This window comes from Taudactylus pleione, unplaced genomic scaffold (genome assembly GCF_031769625.1).
Source record: "Taudactylus pleione unplaced genomic scaffold, aTauple2 ptg000012l, whole genome shotgun sequence".
Lineage (NCBI taxonomy): Eukaryota > Metazoa > Chordata > Amphibia > Anura > Myobatrachidae > Taudactylus > Taudactylus pleione.
The window spans coordinates 12776242-12798045 of NW_028284415.1; the positions used below are offsets into that span (position 1 = coordinate 12776242).

Below are 21804 nucleotides of genomic sequence, written 5' to 3' on the forward strand. Positions count from 1 at the left end.
AAAAGGATCCTCCATGCCCAAGTTAGTCAAAAACAGTGCTTTGAAGAAAATCTGTATTCAGTAACTGTTCCGTGAGAACTCTGTTGCATCATTTATGCCTTAACATTAATTTATCTAGCGCCAGCCTATTCCATAGTACTTACAATTGGTAAAAAACACAGTAATAAAAAGAAACTGGTTATTATTAGACAGACAAAGTATGAGAGCCAATATGTGGGTCAGTAGGAGTTTGAGGTTACTTGCCACATAATGTGTATTGGTTCTACCAGGGTAAAACGTGCTTGGTGTCCTGCGGTCAGAGGGTTATTTGCGTATAGAAAGAGAACTATGTACAGGGATGGAAATTGTGTAGAATTGTCTCTTGAGGTTATAAGGGTGACTCAGAAGTTTGATAAGCTTTCCTGTAGAGGTGAGATACAATACTTGAAGGTTTGGAGGCTAAAGGAAAGTCATGTTGTGCAAGGGCAGCCATTGGGTGCAGTCCAAAAAAAGTTCTGCAACTGGGAATGGGAGTGGCTGAGTTGGGAGAAGTTTAGAGAAGTAGATGTATATGCAGTTTTGTATGTTAGAACATTTTTATATATTATGTGTTGAGTGAAAAAATTAGTCTAGTCTCTGTATTCTAAATATATTGTAGGGGTGAAAGTATGGTCAGTAGAAGACCAATAAGGAAGCTATTGTAATAGTCAGTGCAGGAAGAGTTTCTTAGATGTATGTAACTGAGTTTGGATGCAGACTGGATGTGGGACACACAGCGCAGTTCTGAGCCAAATGTGACATATAGGTAGCAGGCTTGAGAGGTCGGGTTTAGTGTGATACTGTCAATAGAAATAGAGATGTCAGGCTTCTGTGGGCTGGTGGGAATATTATAGCTTGGTCTTTAAAAGTTTAACGCCGGATTCAATTAGCTGCAAAAAGCCGCGGTTTGGCAAAAACTTTTCTCAGGTACAAACTTTTTTGCACAAAATTGCATATCGTGCAATCCTATTGCCAAAGTTTTTGCATGTGCGAAAACTCCATAGACAAAAAACGGTGAACTGTTTTTACCATCTCAGAGCAGATGAAAAGTTGTGCAAAATCCCTATTTTTGTTTAGAAATGTGGGGACTAAAGGCACACATCCACTCAAAACGTTTGCACGATTACGACATTGTAATGGTGCAGTCTTTTGACAGTCTGTGCTGTGCCTACACTGAACGCGCAGTCGTTCATTGTAGGCATGTCAATCATCCCCTAACATGCACAACGTGACGTTATCGTCAGGTTGTTAAGCATGTTTGGCCGATGACAGATGTCTAAAACAACATTTTAATGAACGATTTGTGAACGATATCGTTATAGTTCAATCGCTCATTTTAAGCGTGTAGTGGATGTGCGCCTTTACTGCTGAATCAGGTGTATTTTTACTCTTAAAAAAAACAAAACACTTGTTTGACTCAAAAATAGACTTGCGCCCATTATAATGTTTCCCTAATTGAACTGCAGCATTTATTTTTTCAAAAAAATTGATTTTTATAAATTTTCAACACTTATACAAATATACATATAAAAGCCATTTAACACAATTTAAGAACCCCAAATACTTTACTTAGGGCCACTAATACACTTCTAAAATGATTACCTATGTCAGTTACCTATTTTAAGGGGTACAGGCAGATTTCCCCAAATTCACCTGTACTTTTCACTGGTTACTCCATGAGCAGTTTTCGTGCGAATGTGTTTTTCGTGTCTTTTGTAATTGGATAGTGCTAAAAATGGGAGCACGCATAGAAATAAGATGCGAAAACATTTCAATAAAACACGTGAATTGTGCGCAAAACTTCTCCAATATTAAGTTTTCGTTTTTTCACATCTAATTGAATTCCCCCTAAGTTTGATGTGGCAAGATGACATTAAAGATGAAATGGCAGAAAGACATTCCGTAACATTGATGGTGAGAGGATAGGTAAATTTGGGCATCATAAGAATAGAGCTGATACTGAAATCCAGAGGAGCTCATCAGTTTTCCACGAGACATGGTATAGATGGAGAAAAGCAGAGAACCTAGGACTGACATGTGTGGTACTCCAGCAGACGTAGTGGAGTGGATATGGATCCTTACAACGTAACTCTGAATGAGCGATTTGTTAAGTAGGATGAGGACAGTGGACCTCATTCAGACCCGGTTGTAAGCGCTGAGCACTCGCAACCGGGTCGATGTTTAGGCCCTGCGCACGCTCAGCGGCCACACTGCGCGTGCGCAGGCCCCGGAGTGAGAGAGAAATTCTCTCGCTGCGGAGCTCACTACAAAAGGGGCGACTGTCGATGTTGATCGACAGCTCGACCCGTTTTGTAGGCGTGGCGTGGTTTCACAAACGGAGGCGTTCCTTAAGGAACGCCTGCCGTTTTGTGGGCGGCCGCACTGACATCAGCAGTGATGTCATTAGGGAGCTTCCTGCTCGATCAGAGCAGGAAGCTCCCTGGGGCTTGCGGTTGCCGAGACCCAACCTTAGGGTTTCGTCGCAAGCCGCGATGGTCTACCTGGTCGGTCGCTAAAGCTGTGGGTGGTAACCCGCAGCTTAGCTAGCGACCAGGAGGCCGCACTTGAAATGTCAAGGGGCCGCCCTCATTCAGAACGAGCGCTCGCTTCTTGCGACCGCCTCTGAATGAGGGCCAGTGTCCTGAGGACCTAGGGAATGTTGCATTTGTATGAGAAGAGAGTGGTCAATAAGGTCCAGTGCAGCAAATAGAGCCAGGAGACTAGGAAGGAAGTAATGGCCTCTATGCATTGCACTTTATTCATGATATTACCTGTGACCTAAGTAACGGTGCAATAGATATGTCTGATGAGGACAACCTGTATTTGTATTATAATTGCCTCAGGCAATTATCAGTCATTTTGAACCAGGGATCTGAAATTTACCTGCAGTTTATTGAAATAGCCAAATCTCCCACATTCAGAGCTTTATAGTCACTAGACCACAGTCTTCATTCTGTCTTACTGCTCTCCTGTCTCCAATTAGAAAGCAATTCAAGCATGTTGTCTATTGGTAATGACAGTGGATATTCACCTATTTTGGCAGGATTAGCTATAAAATATGATTCGTTGTAGTCACGTATTTTACCTTTAAAGGTGAACTTTCAGATATATTTGTGTGGGAGACAACTGTTTAAAATAAAACAAAGATATGTCAGTGTGATGCATTAATTTTTTTTTTAGTGTTATACGTGAATTGTCTACCAAAGCTTTGCACAACTTGACATCAATCACAACTGAATACATGACCAAGTGTGGTAAGGTTATTTTTGTATTTATTTATTTTTTTATTTCTGCTTCCTTGTCTCCCTTTTACCTTATTTTGACTCTGTGGGGATTAGGTCTAGCTCACGTAATGGTGTGTAAAAGCTTCTTAATGTTTTCCTGCATATTAGTGTCACACTGCATTCATAGACTATGGGCCCGATTGAGATGTGGACGCTATTTTGATGTTCACGCAGGTAACCAGAAAACGTTGGACTTGGCATGCGTCTTACCTGCAATGCGCACGCTTGACGATTAAATTGTGATCAGATGGATTTATTCACAAGACAGACGGGACGTTTTGTGGGTGGTAATATGGAATGGCAGCAAAAAGGTTGGCGTGACCGTTTTCGGGGCGTACATCTGCGATCCTGTACGCAGAAAATATGGCGCCAGCGTCTGTTACCTCGGCCATTCCGCGTAACCATAGTGTTACTTAGATGGTCAATTATCGAAGGATCTGCGACAGACGCTGTGTATTTGTTTGCAGTTGCTTGGATCTGCGAGGCTGCCAGTGGGCGCCTCAATACATTAACAGTCGCTGTAGCATTAGCATATTTTTGCACGCCAGCTGCTAATGCATAGCGGCATCCACATCTGAATCGGGCCCTATGCTCCCAAGTACACCACGGTGTCAGCGCTTATGGGAATTGTTTCACTAGTAGAGAGCGCTAGATACTAAACATTCATTTGTCACTTTTGTACCTGTTCATGGCAAAGAACTTCCTTAAACATTTGCCCTGTCTGCCTGTTATCTAATTGGAATTATCTCAGTCTGCAAAAATAATTATTGTATTCTGGACAATGAGCATTCACTCTGCCCAACTACACTAAGCTTTACTTGAGGAAATTGCTAAGCAGAAAATGAATACACCATCACTTAGTCATGTGGCGATGCAGGTGCATTTAACAAATACAGTTGCTCAGGAAAATGAAATATGTATTTGCACTTAGGAGCAGTACACTAGCGCTCTCAATTATTGAAACAACCATTTAAGCAAAGAGACAAAAACTAAAGTTTTGAACATCAAATACAACTTAAATATATCTGCAGCCATGTGTTAAAGACATAATCTGTGTTTTTTTTTTTTTATTATAATTTTTTTTGTCTGGTATTTGAATTCTAATACAAAAGAAAGGGGAGATGACATAATCGGCAGGCGGTTAATATTGTATAATGTAAGGATGGTGATAGCGAATACCTTACATTTACTTACTATTATTGCACCATCATTTAGTCATCTGCTTTTTGTGATGATTAATGGCAGATCAATTTTAAATGGTATACAGTCAGATTTTGTAACCTTCCTGACATTTGTTTCTAGATGCCTTCCTTTATCTTTCTTGCTTTATTTTGTGTTTTTCACCAAATCTTTATATCGGTAAGGCAGAGTTGTTTATTTCTATTGCCTTTGAAGACGACACATATTAGCTCTGCAGTACAACTTGGATACACTTAATTGAAGTATGAGAACACAAAGATAAATCAATGTGTATTGTAGATATTGTGGGGTGGAATATAGAGTCTAGTAAATTAAAGTTGTCTAAAGTTGAGAAAACAGCTCATTTCCTTTCCATTGAAGCCTTCTGTAACAGAAATGGTTTTATTGTCCCTATCTGAACGGAGGTCACTAATTGAACACTTTGAATCCTCCCACCAAACATTCATATATGTATATTACATTCCAACTTTCCCCTTTTGTAACTTACTTTGTACATTGTAAGCTCAGGGCTCTTCAACCTTTAAGACAGTGTGGGCCACATTTAAAAATTAAACGAAGGCCAAGGGCCAACAAGCTATACTGTGGTCTTTAGACTCTGCCCCCCCCTCACACAATTATGTCCCATAACTGCCCCCTCCTACAAGGCGCCGGGTAGTACGAGTGTATTATCTGCCGCCAGTGTTTGTTTCTGTGTAGGGCGGACCGCACTCACTGCGGTCCACACTACACTAACCATCAGCGGGCCACAGGGAACAGCTCCACGGGCCACGCATGGGTTGAAGAACCCTGTTGTAAGCAGTCCCCAATAGGCCTCTTCTGCCATTTCTGTCTGTTGGTAATATTCAATATGTCCTACTGTTAGTTAATGAATGAGAATAACAGAATAGTCTGACATTGTCTATTACAGCTTTGCCTCGTCTCCTCCCTCTGGCAACTGGAACAGATTTGCACACTCGCCACGGTGCCATACTGGCTTGTTCAGAAATCACCCATGCAGTGTACAAGCTGGCTGTCCAGAGCAATAGGTAGGAAATTGTAAACGCTACAAGTGTTTTTTCTAATGAGTGATATAACATATTATTTTTTTAGCTGTATATGAATGAGCTCCACTTCATTCTAAAGTGAACATAGGACTTAAGCTGGGTACACACTGACAGATATATATTTCCAATCTGTCTGGTGGAAAGTAAAGTCTGGTCTGTCTTCCAGGGTTTTGGAGCAAATTTCTATTGGTATTTGCTCCCATACTTTTACCAGATTTTCCTTCCCACCAGACAGATTGGACAGATGTATCTGTCAGTGTGTACCCAGTTTAAGTTAGTTTGAAATGTGGGTCATTAATCTGTTCACCATGTTGAGTTTATGTACACACACTTGTGCTAGCACACAATGGAACATAAACTCTGAATGCACCTTTATTTCTCTTTTAAGTGTACTGTCCAGCACTTTGTCTATTGTCTGTATTTATGAACCAGAAGCCAAGAACACCAGAGGAGGTCTTCTCCTCTCCTTTATTTTAGCTATTACCACTCTAAGTTAAACTTCATTTAGGGCTGGAGTTGATTGGGTCTTGCCCTACACTTAAGGAGACACCACTTGTGATTGGTGGGTGAGTGGGTTTCTTTTTGTTTTGCAACGGTTTGCTGTAACAAACATGTGCATAGAGTTTTTTTCCCCCCTTATTTAGAATATAACATAAAAAGAAAGAAGTAAAGAAGATTTTGTTTTCCATTTGTATTATGAGGAATCAAAAATGAAAAAAATATGATGTTTTTGTTGGTGAAAAAATTATTGCCTAAGGGCAGTGTAGCACTCTCCCAGTGGCCATATGACCACGTTGTAATATTATAACATTATCCCCCCCCCCCTCATCCCTCCCAGTGACAATAGACCATATATTGGCAATAGATCCCCAGTGACATTACCTCCCAGTGGTAATAAGGTAATAATTCCCCAGTGGAAATACTCACCCACTCCTTAGATCCCTTTGAAGAACTACCCTTCCCCCCCCCCCAAGTGACAATAAGTCCCTTTATGGAATTAACCCCCAAATGACCATATACACATCCCCCCCCACTCCAGTATCTCTTACCTCTCCCCCATATGCAGGGCACACTGGAGCACCTGATCTCTTCCGTTCCGCTCTTTGCTCTGATTTAACTTTACTGACTGGCACTTGTGCCCCAGACTGCCATCAGCACAGCATTTCTGGCGTAAACTTTGCAGAGATATTGGCGGTCAGACCACTACATTACTGTCGGGGGCCGGAGCAGTAACAGGAAATCAGTACTGTATTTGTGTAGAACAGTTTGCCATATAAAACACCAGGGGATGGAGGAAAGCATGGTCACTTAGGACAGATATTTTGTTTCCTTTCCTGGTTACTTTGGGCCTGATCCTGAGTTGAAAATAAAAAGTAAGTAACTTTGCACCTTGGCAAAATCATGTTGCATTGCAGGTGGGAAAAGTGTTCATAGAGATTAAGATTTGAGAGGAGCGTGTCCAAACTAAAAACCTAAATTGAGTGTAAGAAAAAAGGTGCCCAGTGTTTGTAGGCTACATGCAAAAGCAGCCACTATTTACACTGCATGCAGAAAAATACATGTATTTGCTCCCCTTTGTATAGCAACATGGTTAGTCCAGGTGCAAAGTTACTTGCTTTTCTTTCTTTGCTCCCAACTCAAAATCATCTCCTGTATTTACATTATGGCAAATGTGCATGATAATAGAGAAACTCCTATACACCTTATTGTATTAGAGGTGAGGGAATTTGGGAATGCTATTAATGATCACTAATTAGCTCCCGATTTCTTCTACAGGACTGTGTCTGACTACCTGGACAATGAGACACTAACAGGTTTAATAGCAATTCATCAGAGCGTGAGTCAATATTTACATGTTTGCAGATCAATCAGTGCAGTCAGGCTTCTCCTGACAATTACAATGTGTTCCTGCTGAAGAACTCAGCAATTTAAGAGCTCAAATAAGTCCTAAAAGACTCTCCGATCCGGTAGATGTAATAGTACTTCCCAACCACTACATTTACAAATTACATCACACTATTTAACCGACTGGTTTTATACATTACATTATTGTCTGTTACTTTTCTTCGCTGTTTCTACTTAACCTGTTTCTTGTACGTTTTTGGTCTTGGTAGCACTAAAACTGGTTTACTTACAACCATTAAGCTTTTTATGACTCTGCTTGTCATATAGTGAAGGTGTACTCCAGAATCCACACCTATTCGCATTACATCACACTTAAAGTAATAGTTATTTTAACAGAATATGGAATAATTGTGATTGAAACTATTGACGCCTATGCTATGTTGTATACGCTGTCTATTCTGACAGCAATGGATTATGTGACAGGGAAGTAACTACTAGACAATAATGCTGATACCGTCCTTATTTAGTCACATTATGGGACATTTAACATTATTATGAATTTTCCCCCGTTAAATCTAATTTTTGATCACCGCATATTGCCGCTAAGAAATGATAATATATTGGAATTTAACAAATGTCTCTTGCCGGGTCTTGGGCTCTTGTAAGAGGCTTGTCTTGGCGAACAGTAAGGAGTTAAGTAATAGCTTATGCTATCACTTTACTTCCCGATACAGTCCCGGCTAGGCTATTGCATATGTGAGGTCCTCGACCTGTGTCTTAGTAGTACGGGCTGATAGGGAGCGGTACAAAGGATCCATCTAGAAAAAGGTTTGCTCTACAGTTGCCCATATTGTCTAATGCGATAGGGGCGAGATAATGGCATGATAATGGAACCTTTGTCCAAGATGGACGTTTGGTAAATGTGGCACAGTATTATAGACAGCTATAGGGACTGCTTTGCAAACAATTAGTAGAGGGCCCACTGCAGATATCTCCCATATCTACTGCAGTACCATCTTAATAAATAGCCACACCACATAATGTCTGTTTTCAGAGAATTGTCCACAAACGTGGTTTAATAAATAATATAATTATACCCCTATTTCTGATTTGATGATTTTGCTTGCGCACCAAGATTAGTGTCTTTTCTTTTTTAGGAAATACTTGCGTAGAGCCAGAATTAGAATTCAACATAACATTGCCTTATTTGTGTATGCACACCTGTGTTTCCACATTTGTGTTTTGAGTTACGCACATGTTAAGAGACATTTAAGTTTATATCCGTGCCTTGTTCACTCAACAGTTATCATCAACTCCAAAACTTGCACCTAGCTAACATAATTCAAGTACTGTGTAACTCAACATGCCCCTCCACATTCTTACCTGCATGTTAACACCTCTGACCCAGCTTTTCATGTGCAGGGGGCCACAAGCATAAGATGCAAGTGCAACTCTAAATATGGACACAGCTTATGCTCCTATGAGAATCCTCTTTATTTTCCGCAAGTGCTCTTACATGTCTTTCTGCATCAGGCACATTGTGTTGTGATATGAGCATGATGTCAGCAAATCGCCTGTGAAATGCCATCAATTCTGATAAGGAATTTTCCATGACACCTTGTAGAAAATTTGTATGTTTAGAATGTCTTTTCAAGCTGTAACTTTCTCTTATTTCATTTCAGCTTCAAGAGCGTCAACTATATAGGTGAGATATTTTAAACAATTGTATAAGATGACAATTTTCTGTGCTTTTCTCTACAAAACATGGACCTGAGGCCTGCATGCATAGGAAACAAGACTGTGTTGTAGCATACATTGGGGCAGATGTATGAAGCTCTGGGAAGTGATAGAGTGGAGAGTGATAAATGACCAACCAATCAACTCCCAACTGTCATTTTTCAAACACAGCCTGTAACATGACAGTTAGGAGCTGAGTGGCTGGACGTTTATCACTCTCCACTTTATCACTGTCCAGAGCTTCATGAATCTGCCCCATTGATTCCTATAATTCTGTTCCTTATCTCCTGGAAGTTTTTTATATAGAGCATGGCAGAATATTCTAGATGAGGACTATGAAAAGATGTGTATAATATATCACTCTACATACCTGGAGTTCTGTTGTACAGCAGTTGTCAGAGTATTCGAGGTAAGGCCTGGGAAACTGCATCAGAACAGCTGTTTCTCTTAGAGTTCTGGCGTGTACAAGTTAGCATATTTTAGGGAAGGCCTGAGAATTGGTGTAGAATGCTGCATTCCATATCCTCCTGAAATGTGATGTATAGATGTTGGCATGGCATGTTATTTAATCCCTGAGAACTGTAAGTGACCTAGTACTCTAGATGGAGACTACAAAGTGAAGTCCCTCTTTTGCTTTGTTCTGGTGGTCTAGTGTACAGACTGCCAGAAGAACATAGGTAATGTATACTCGTGATGACGCCTAAGATTCAAAGGGGGCAATTCAATTCAGCGTGATACTGAATAGCCCTGGGAAGGAGTTCCCGGGAGCTAATTAGTTGGGCCTGTTGTTATGTCAGACCAGAGGATTTCTGCTTGCACCCTCCTGAGGTGTGAGCAGAAATCCGACATAAGTGCCAGCTGCCATGCTGTCTTCTGGCTTAGTGCGGCGCTAACAGCAGACATGCAGGTTACTGCTACTAAATACCCAGCTTAAGGCGGGGTAACTAGCATTCTCCGACTTGTGGCTCTAGTCGGGCTTAACAGCGCTGTCAATTGAATATCTGCAGGAACTCCTTCCCGAGATTATTCAACATTGCGCTGAATTGTATTGTCCCCAAAGTCACTGTCCCACTACAGTACGTCCTCCTGGAGGTCTTGTGTATGGAAACGTACACTGGGCCTGATTCAGACCCACTTGCAAGTGCATAGCGCTCGCAAGCGGGTTGATGGTTGGCCAGTGCGCATCGAGCCCCGAAGCGAGCGCAAAAAGCACTAGCTCCGGCGCTCGCATCCAAAAGGGGCGGCTGTCGATGTTGATTGACAGCTCGCCCCGTTTGGAAGGCGGGGAGAGGGGGTGGCTGGGCAAACGGAGGCGTTCCTGCAGGAACGCCTGCCGTTTGTGGGCGGCCCTACTGACATCACTCGTGATGTCAGTAGGTGGACTTCCTGCTCTATTAGAGCAGGAAGTCCACTGGGGTTTGCGGCCACGAGACCCTACCGTAAGGGTCTCGTCGCAAGCCCAATGGTCACGATGGTCTTGACCATCGCGACCATCACCTCCACCCACAGCTTATGCGAGCGGCCAGGAAGCCGCAACTTAAAAAACAAGCGCCCGTCCTGATTCAGAACGAGCGTTCGCTTTTTGCAAGCGGCTCTGAATCAGGCCCACTGTCTGAGGCCTGAGAAATGATCTGATTATTTCTCTTTATTCTTCTATTGGCTTATGTATTTGAGACATTGAATGATTTCTCCCAGGGTGGAACATGTGAATAATACCAGGATAAAGTATTTTGATGTGCGAAGACCAGAATATTCGGTCCTTCTGATGTATGTAAGGGGTGAATAGCTCTTTAATCTATGTGATGGGTTTGAAACGTGCCGTCTGCAGATAAAGGAAGTATCTGTGCCCTAGAAAGGCATGTCTCTGTAATGTGAACAATGTTTGCTATGAGGAACTTGGGTTTGCTTACCTGCAGGGTGGAGAAAATTACCTATGTGGTGCGTACTATAAATACTCACCTCATGCCACTTTGTTTACTGCTAAACGTTGTGGGTCCATCAGAAGTGCAGATTTGTTAGAGACAACAATTTGCACATCAGGGACCATTGTTTGGGCAGAAGTTGTCATAATACCTGCATGAGATACCACTTCCTGCAGTAATCATTCTGATCTCAGCACAACACAAACATTCTGGAACACTTTGACATTTGCAAACAAAGTTATCTGGTCCCACATACCTCCCAACATGACCCTCTCCAGGAGGGACACAATGCTCTGGTCCTGGACTTCCCTGGTAAGAGGTGGGGATGCAGCGCATTTCAAAATTCAAATAGGGGAGCCACACCAACTGTCATTTCACACACTGCCAAACATCACTGGCTGGGACTCACTGGCAGTTGGTGTGACTCCACTATTTAAATTTTGGACTGTACTGCAGCCCCACCTCTGGAGCCACCACCAATCATAAATTACCAGGGAAGTCTAGGACCTGAGCATTGTGTCCCTCCTGGAGAGGGTCATGTTGGGAGGTATGGTCCCATATTTCAAGTAATTAGAAAGTTTTAAAAGGAATATAAAATACGGCTAAATTCAATATTTCCCAGCATATCCTTTGTGTACTTTTCAGAACTTGCGTGCATCATTTGTGTGCATAATCCGTTTCTTTACTTACATTTCAAATATCTTTGAGATCTACCTAATCTAATTCCTTGTATATGTTCTCCTGTCAAGTTAAAGTTCAAATATGTCCTAAATGTGCCCTTACACTCTGCATTCGGTACATTTGGCCAGGTCTCAGATTTTACCATACAGGTACATATATTTGCAGCCATATCTGAAAGGTCTATCCTTTCGCACTCACGCAGAGTATTCAGGCTGCATAGAGCACAGCTGCAGAGTCATAATGTCGACATTCATTTGGTTGACATGGGAATGTTGACTTGATCATTATGTTGACATTGGACATGTCAATATTGACCTTGGCAGTATTCAGCATATAAACATTGTATTTTCCATGTGATTCTGGGCCTGAATCAGAGATGTACGCTAATTTTGCACGGAAAGCAGCTGTAAAAATAGGCTAATGGCTCACTGGTCGTCCAGTGCTTAGAGACGCCCACTGAAAACATCTCCTATCCGTCGCTCATCCACAAAACTGGAAACATCAAACACAGATCCAGCGGCCATCAGCCTTCTGAGCAGACATGGTGGGTCTCCAGACATGCAGAGGTCTCTCCTGCTGCGAGTAAGACGTAGTGGTCACAACCCGTTACCTCCCCCAAACACTGACTGTCACTCACTTTGCGAGTGATTCTTCTGTGCAAGCTTAGTCGCTAATCAGTCGCTGCGTTTGCGCAGTGCGGCTAACACGCAGGTGCAAAGGGTAACAATTGCTTAATCTCCATAAATATCAGCATTGCGTACATCCCTGAATCAGACCTTCTATCCCTAAAGGTAACCCTAGCGCTAACCCTAACGCACAGTTCAACATTTTCCAGGTGTCGACATTATGAAAGGTCATTATGAAGGTCATCATTGTTGACCTTCGGGTGTCGACATTATGAAAATCTACATTGTTGCTGTTGATTTGGTGACTGCATTGCATGAATCCTATTTGCTTAGTGCATTGGTTGCCAAACTGGGTGGCTCGGCTTGTAATATAATTTATGGTCCATATGATAGAGAAAACCAGTGCTGATGGCTGCCAATCATAAAATATGTGGACAGAGTGCAACCCTGTACACCACCACATAACTGACCCTAAGGGTAACAGGAAAGCACAAGTTTATATTTTTTACTGAATTTCTCAATAAGAAACTTTTGGCTCAGGGGTGCCATGATAATAATGCTGATACTCTTGGTCGCCAGTTTGGGAACCACTGATTTCGTGTATGAACCACAAATCGCCACTCATGAGTGCTTCACTATGGGACTCCATGTTCGCCCCAGGGCCTTTTCCACTGGCGCACTGCCAGGCACATTTCAATCCGTTCCAATGTGACAGCCGTAGAGTCACTGCATCAGGCACCAGTTCTATGATTCACAGCCTTGGACTCAAGATATGGACTCCGCAAGACCTCTGAAGGTGTCCTGTAGTATCTGGCACCAAGTAGTTGGCAGCAGATCCTTTAAGTCCTGTAAGTTGTGAGGTGGGGCCTGTATGGCTGAGACAATTTTTTTCCAGCACATCCCACAAATGCTCAGTGGGCTTGAGATCTGTGGAATTTGGAGGCCATATTGAATTTGAGGCGAAAAGTCAGTTGCCTGACTTTTCGCCCTCAACTGAGGTTTTGGAAGTGAAAACTTATCGCGCTCGTCCCCGCGATTCCCCGAATTCAATTTCATTTAGGCGAAAATGGGACTCGGCGAAAAAGGAAATCGGCGAAAATACCTGTCATTTATGGGGAAATCAGCCTGAAACCCCCCAAAAGATGGTCTGACATGGGGGATCACTATGGGTACCCCTGAATAGTCCTGCTAAAGGTATGTGGGGTCTTTAAACGGTCTCAATAGGTGATGTATAGCGTCTTTGGGAAAGTGGTGAAGAATAGCATTTAGCAACTTTTTTGGGGAAAAATGTGCCCCATCAAATTTGGGGTACATGAAAATGGGTACTAGCATATTTTAAAGTGGCTAATGTGAAGTTTTAATAATCATGAAAAATCCACCTGCCGCAACCTCCTGCAATAAAAAAAACACCTGGCGCATACTTGTGGACCCCCCTGAGTCTATTTCGCTAGTTTAGAAGTTTGTCCTCCAATTTTTTTTTTTTTTGCCCTCAAAATGAAATTCTTCCAATTCTGCACTTGTTCTCACCACCTATTCAATTTTTCGCAGGTCCCAGTGCATGCACTCTTCGCTCCGGCGAAAAGTCAGGAAAATTAAATGCGGGGATAAGTCAAACATGCAAAATGACGTCATCGGCGATAAAGTATCACCGATAACGGGTTTTCGCAGCCTAATTGAATACGGCCCTAAGTCAACACCTTGAACTTTTTGCCTAGTTCCTCAAACCATTCCTAAGCAATTTTTGCAATGTGGCAGGGTGCATTATCCTGCTGAAAAAGGCAACTGAACGGCCATCACCTGCTTGTGCCCTCGGGACGCGGTGGGTGGGTCAGGGGCATCTCCCGCCCCACCTCCTCGCGGCTGCCGCTGTGTGTATATGGGCAGACTGCTGACCGCCTGTACACACCTGCCGATGGACAGATATGTCTGCAGACATATCTGTCCATTGGCTGTGCAGCACAGCCAATGCGATATGTCGGTGAACAACGACGTTCACCGACATATCGCGGGTACACACTGGTCGACGTGCAGCAGATATATTGGCAGTTCAATTGATCGGCCAATGTATCTGTCAGTGTGTACCCAGCAAAAGTTTTCAGCTGGGTACACACCTGAAGGATATATATGTGTGTGTGTGTGTGTGTGTGTGTGTGTGTACATATATATATATATATATATATATATATATATATATATATATATTTTTTTTTTTTTTTATATATATAGATGATGGTTGCTCATACACAATGAACAACCATCACTCCCATCTGGCTGGGGGTCGTGTCCCTCCCCCCTCTCCAGCGGCCTGTGCATCAGTGTATGGGAGATCATCTGACCGCCGGTACACTCTGCACGATGTGCAGATATATCTGCCATTGACTGTTTTGCACAGCGGACGCAATATGTCTGTGTGTGACGTCGTTCACAGACATAACGTCTGTACACATTGATCGACGCACAAACGATATATCAGCTGTCTTACCGGGACCCCAACCACTCCATTAGGCATCCCCAGACCAATTGTCACTCTTCTGTGAAGTTTTCGTCCAAATCCATCCAGTGGAAGGCCTAGAACAGGCTCCTCGTGTCAAAGTTCTGCCCAGCGTACATCGAGAGCTCCGACCGGGAACCTAACTTTACTAAAATTTGGCCAGGATCCAACTGGACCACCTCGCATTTTATTTTATATATAAGATATGTAGCCATCTATCATCTTCTTGCTTATTTTAAATCTTGCATTTGTTGCAAAGTACATTTTAAATGGGTTTCTACCTTCAGGTACTAATTTATGTAATAATGAACTTATTGCCCTAAAACCATTACAAAAATTGTCAATTTGCCATGTTTTTTCTTTTACTTTGAAATGGTACAGCACTTCTCTGTGTGCTGGATATACAGTCATCCCCAAATTACTGTAGGTTTGCATTCTAATACAGAACAAATTAAGTCAAGCTGAAATGCACAAGGAGATACAAAAGTTAAAAAAAATAGGAAACCCGAGAGATAAATGAATATGTTCAGTAAAATGTGCAGCAAAGCATGTACAAGCCAAATGTTGTGTAATACTATTTAGCCACATACTTGAAAATCCAATTTGCTCAGATCTGATCATTTCAGATTAGGTCGAAAGTACAGATTACTGAAATTAACTACTTTGAGGTTGGCTGATAGCGGTAATTTTTTAGTCCTATCTTTAGTTCTGCTTAATGAAGTTCAACTGGATTTTGCTGTGAAAATGTATTTGAGGGTCTCACATATACATTAAATGTTATGCCTGTACTGGTGTGTCTATTGTAGTCTGCAAAATACTTTGATCACCTCAGTTGAAGTCTGTAAATAAAAGTTGAGCTGTCATTGTTTTGTGAGCTGACCAATATTCTATCATTTCATGGCTTAGGGGACTATTTATTAACTCATTTCAAACAGGGCGCAATATTAGTGCTAAAGACTACGCATGCGCGGCGGCCATTGCCAGAGAGGGTTTCTCCAGGTAATTTTTGCAGTGTAGTCTATAGACTACGGCAGCAGAATGCCATCTTCAGATGGCGTAAGCTGCACGGACCCAGCTTGGTAAAATTGACGGCATCTCATCCCCCAGGGAAACCTAAGGGGTCAGTGGCTGCTCTCGGAAATAGAGGGATCGCAGCAGATATCGGAGATACATCTGGGGGATACTTAATATTTGTGGGTATCCCCTGAAAACTAGTGTCTTCGGGGGAATATGCCACAAAGATTTAATGATAAATAGGCCCCAGAGTGAATTCAATAACTCCTCCTGCATTGTCATCTGTCTTCTGCATCTTCCTATCTCCCTCCACGTGTGTGTGTGTGTGTGTGTGCGTGTGCGTGTGCGTGTAAAATAGGCACCTTAGAAAATATTTATAGAAGATATCACAGCATATGTGTCTGGTCTAATGTAGCAGCTACCTACAACTAGTATTTACTATGTGAACTACAGACTTTATTATGTCTAAGGTACATTTATGTCTATATATTGCTATGCACATGAATAATGGAGTCCAGGAGTCAGATGCATGAACTCCATCTTACATTGCTGAAGGGCTGTCTTGACGCCACCTGTCCTAATCTCCTCAGAAAGTACCTGTCTTTGTGTGTGGTTAAGTTCCCCTCGTTAGCAGTTTAATGATTGGGTGGAACACAGGTGTAACCCTCAGTGCATCACTATGATCCTGTGGAGCATTTACAGGTATTAAACAGTGCCCATTAAAATGTTTCTACCTTTAGAAATGTACCAAAATATCTCAATCATTGTCTCCTATAATGTCACAGACATTTTGTGCTTATTATACTATAACAATTACATGACACTTCAGCCGCTCTGCAGGCAGAATGTTTTCTAGGCTTCAGAAAATATTGTGGAAACCTGTAGATGTCTATCAGTGTAATTAAATGTTTGCAAAACTTGCTAAATCTGCAGCAGGGTGAGCAGTCAGTCCATAGACACAACTAGGTTTATTACAAAGAACTGTTTATTATGTCTTACGAATGATCTACAGTATAACTGAATCATGTAATGTGGATATATTATCAGGCATTTAAAACCATATACTTATGTGTTGACAATAATTCAGATGCATACCATGTAGTCCATTCAAAAATAAAAAATTACATTTGGGTGACGTTAATTGATTTAGTATTAAAAAACAAAAAAACTAAATTGGAGTTACTATGAAGACTTTGTTCAACAAATCCTCTGGGATTCCATATGCCGCAATAGTTTCACTCCTTTCCACTTACAGTTAATAATAAGCTTATTGGGTGGCCCCCTCCATGAACTTTTCATTTACCTGAATGGAAAAATCATGTGAATCGACACAGAAACCCACTAGGATTGTTCCAAATAAGCAGGGTTATCTGGTTGGAGCAGCCTGGGACCTACACAACTACACCTAGAGACCTTGTTGTTTTGAGAAAGTGCCCATTCACATCTCATTATCATATGAAGCTAAATTCAAGTGATATAATAGTTCCTATCAGATTCGGTTTGCATTAAAGTGTTCTAGTTGAGTCTTCAAGGTTTCCCCTAGTTTTTTTTTCTAAATAGTTATTTATATTTTGTTTATTCACTGTCTCAAGCCTAGAATTAAGCACATTTCTTTGGCCTGTTATTGGAAGAAGCAGGTAACTAAATTTCTAACAGTGGGTGATTTTGAATAATATTCTTAATAAATAGTATAATTATCATCAAAGAATAATAAGCCAAATGCAGTTCATCCTCCTCTGCAGATAGTTTTGTGCGGTTTTGTTCCTCTTTGTTATAAAATTAATCTTCGCAGTGAAACCTAAAATAGCTATTGCAGATCATACATGTTGATTATGTGTCCTGTCTTCTCTCCAGAGGCTTGGGTGGAGAATTGATGAGACCTGCAGGTAAGCCTCCTGTAATACCATATAACAACACACTCACCATCTACAGCAGGGGTGGGCAATAAGGGGCCCTCCAGCTGTTGTTGAACTACAAATACCAGCATGCCTTGCAACAGTTTTAACATGGCCAAATAGCAAAACTGTGGCAGGGCATCCTGAGATATTTAGTTCTACAACAGCTGGGGGGCCGCTTATTGCCCACCCCTAATCTACAGCCTTCAGAGCCATGATTGCCATATAGCCACAGATTCCCTCAGATCAGAATCTCATTAATGAGCTACAACTGGGTTATACATTGAGACTTGTAGTAGCCCGCTGTACAAATCTGTATTACTGTACTTCTAGTTGCATAAAAGGGATTTAACAGGAAGGATTGTCTACTAAACCCTGCACAGTCAGAGGGCCCTCATATTATTATTATTATTATCATTTATTTATATGGCGCCACAAGTGTTCCGCAGCGCCTTACAAAGTACAAAAACAAATTGTATACAAGTGACTTACAGAACAATACAATACAGGACATGGATAATATATATTGCTACATTAGCGACCATATCACCCAGATAAGCAACAGAGCATAAGCAACCAAGTGTTAGGTGCCCTAGTGGTGAGTAAGAAGTAAATGACACTATAGTAAGGAGAAGCACAAGAGGGTAGATGGCCCTGCTTGTGAGAGCTTACATTCTAAAAAGGTGGGGGAAGACAAACTGGGTTGACACAGATGGGGACGAAGGAGCATGTAGCAAGGAGTTAGAATGGTAGCTGGAAGGCTTTGATGAAGTAGTGGGTCTTGAGAGCCCGTTTGAAGGATTGCAAACAGGTGGAGAGTCTTATGGGGAGTGGGAGAGAGTTCCAGAGGTGGGGAGCAGTGCGGGCAAAATCTTGGAGGCGGGAGTGGGAGGAAGTAATCAGCTGGCATGAAAGGCGGCGTGCATTAGTTGAGCGGAGAGGAGCGTGAAGGGAGATGAGATCAGAGATGTATATGGGAGAAGATTGGGTGAGAGCTTTGTGAGCGAGCGTGAGAACCTTAAATATTCGTATTGAAGCCATGTTTTTCTTGCCCTTCAACAAGTGTGGTCTGTTCTAGAAATTGACGTAGGGAACAATGCAACCAAGCGGGACTGGCATGGATTACTTAACCATAATCACGGACGATTACTTTCCTGGCATTCACAGGTGTTACCATGTTCTGTGGTAGTACCTGGTGTCTGTGGAGCACCTGGCGCTGCTTTCTGACCTCAGTTGGCAAATATTGTATATGGTCAACAAGCCATGGCAGGAACAAAGAGAGTGGCACAACACTGGGGTATTCTTTGTTCCTTCCTGGTATTTTTCATACACACTGACAACATGCTGCCAGTTAGAGAGAACAAGCAATGCTTGGTGTGAGCCAGATGTAGGAGATTCTATCTTAACACAGACCACAGTTAAGTAACCTAACGGGAACAGATTAAACTTCTACTGATCTGTATTTTTTTACTATCAAAATTAGATACTAATTTGGCAACTGTTATTTTTGCATATTAATTGAAGGAATGGTGCAAACCTCTTTAAAGCACTTCACATAGCATTTGCCTTGTGCTTATACTATCATATATTATGGGCTTTTACCAAAGGCATGCACAGGAGCCAGCACAGGGGATGCTGCAACGAGACCTCCCCTTCCACCGGGTCATGGACTCCCTAGTCTCCCCTCCCTCCGAGACATTTAATACTCACCGGGCCGACCAGGTGCGTAGCCTATGTCCTGGAAGGAGAGGGGACGGGGTAGTCCATGACCTGGCAGAGGGGGGAGGTTCTGTTGCGGCATCTCCTGTACTGGCTTTTGCGCATGCCTATAGCTTTTACATTACTTCTGTGTATGTTTTGTGGGGTAATGATATGAAATGTATTATTTTTTCCTCTAGTTTGCTGTTTAATAGAAAAACTTTCCCTCTCCAAAATCCCACACCCGGGAGATACTGCTGTTGGTAAGTTGTTTAACCAATTGAATGGTGTGAACATTAACCTATGTTTGTAACGATTTAATATGACTCCATTTTAAGATGGCCATACACAGACTAATCTGTTTTTTTCCTATTTACTTGTTTTGAAAGTTTGCCTGAGATGGCAATGTCTGTGGTCAATCAAAGAACTACCTGAATAATTAAAATTCAGTGTTATTGGATTTCACCATATGCGAAAGAAAATGTAGTGCTACAACACCCATTAACGTGTCATTGGTCAACCACAAAGTACTGAGGTCTTTCTACTTTTAGGTCTGATGATTTTCACTGATCACTGGTACTTAGACAGTTTTAATAGACTGTTGATTGCTTTTAGAGTCAATTTAACACGTCTGGTTTCTGTTTCACAAGTTTTTTTATAGAGCTGTTGCACCCATCACAAGTTTTATTTACAGCTGATCTGTCCAATGACCAACAGCCAATTTCTAATGATTCCCAAACATTAAGGGCCCTATGTGTGGTTCCTGCCCGGACTTTTCATGGGTGTTGAGTGTATATTTATGTTTGCCATTGTTGAGCTGCCAAGATATTGAATTCTGACGACATGTATTGTATTCTGGAAGTCTACTGCTGATACTTTAGTATTCCTAGTACACAAGTATGAACCATTTAGTGTTGCAATCAATATGTTCTGTTGATGATTAATATAGTCTACACATTTTGTTTTCAGTGATTATTATAGTGATAGATCTATAGACTTTGTATTATGATTTAAAGCCCTTCCTACTGTCACACGATTTTAATATGTTGTATGTTCCCAATACCAGACCTCTGTGCAGATTGCAGAAACTTCATCTGAAACACCTGAAGATAGTTTTTCAGTTACTCTAGGACCACTTTGTCTACAACTTACCAGCAAATTGAATTGTTCTTCCCCTATGGCAAATCAAAAGAGAGATGCAAGATCTTGCTCACAATTTAGTGGCATGCACAGCTCATATTTTACTGATTAGTAGATCACTTTTGTCTTGTGTGGGTGGTGTCACATGACGCTAAACAACCAGTCAGCATCAACCAGGCATTGCTCTGATGCTGATACTCAAAGTTTGAAAGATCAAAGTTTATGATTAAGTTATTACTTGGCCTTATTGTATAATTTGACCTTGTTTCAGTGGAACTTTGAGACGCCTTCCGTATCACTCCTCAAAGTTGCGCTGCAACATAGGGAATTATAGCACTGACACAGGTGCAAATGTACTTTTCTGTGGAATTCCATTACATTCTACTAATGCTGGGTACACACAGAACTATCATCAGCGATATTACTGAAGGACCTTCCTTTAAAAATCCTGGTGTGTTGGTTGAACGTTATAGTCATCCACACACCCAAAAATCACCAACGACCTACGATCAACGATTGCGAAACCCTATGGAGACATAATGATATCGTATAGGTTGGCCTGCATGCATGGACGATGGTCGATATCGTTATCGTCCAGCGGGAGCATGCATCACTGGTCGTTCGTTGCATACACACGGAACGATATGAATGATATATCATTGTACGTTATTGTTCATATCGTTAAGGTGCATACACACAGAATGATATATCTTAAGTGTTAATGATTGTGAATGCTGCAGTGTCAATATTGCTGCAAAAGCTTGTCTGAAAGTATAGGTCAGGCCTGGCCAACCTGTGTCTCTTCAGTTGTGAAACTTCAAGTCCCCAGCATGTTCTGCCACAGGTTTAGCATAATAAAACTGTGGCAGGGCATGCTGGGACTTGTAGTTTTACAACAGCTGGAGAACCACAGGTTGGACAGGCCATTCACTTATTATTATTTTGACTGCTGACATCAGAGGGCATTTATTAAGCTTTCTGGATTACACTTTGAACTCTTGATTTTAACATTCATTTGTGTAATCCGTTACAGTACCAGAACACTCCACAAGTTGGCGCACTCTAGTCATAACTTTAGTTTGTAAAAGAGCATTATGCTGGCCAAATACATTTTAGTCTTAAAGCCACTACTAATGTGTGTGTAATTCTGGTAACTATTTACATAAATCCTATGGGAGTAATGTGTCTGGAAAATGTACACCTCTTGTAC

General features: G+C 41.7%; 1 protein-coding gene across 2 annotated transcripts in view; it reads left to right on the forward strand.

Annotated features, from left to right (window-relative positions):
* Positions 1 to 21804, forward strand: part of TBCD (tubulin folding cofactor D) — a 376677-nt gene that overhangs the window by 232953 nt on the left and 121920 nt on the right. For both annotated transcript variants that reach the window (XM_088468636.1, XM_088468637.1), the window contains exons 20-25: positions 3199 to 3272; positions 5410 to 5527; positions 7322 to 7382; positions 9073 to 9095; positions 17716 to 17747; positions 19655 to 19717. In XM_088468636.1, coding sequence (XP_088324762.1) covers positions 3199 to 3272; positions 5410 to 5527; positions 7322 to 7382; positions 9073 to 9095; positions 17716 to 17747; positions 19655 to 19717 — 371 coding nt within the window. The remainder of the gene's footprint in view (positions 1 to 3198; positions 3273 to 5409; positions 5528 to 7321; positions 7383 to 9072; positions 9096 to 17715; positions 17748 to 19654; positions 19718 to 21804) is intronic.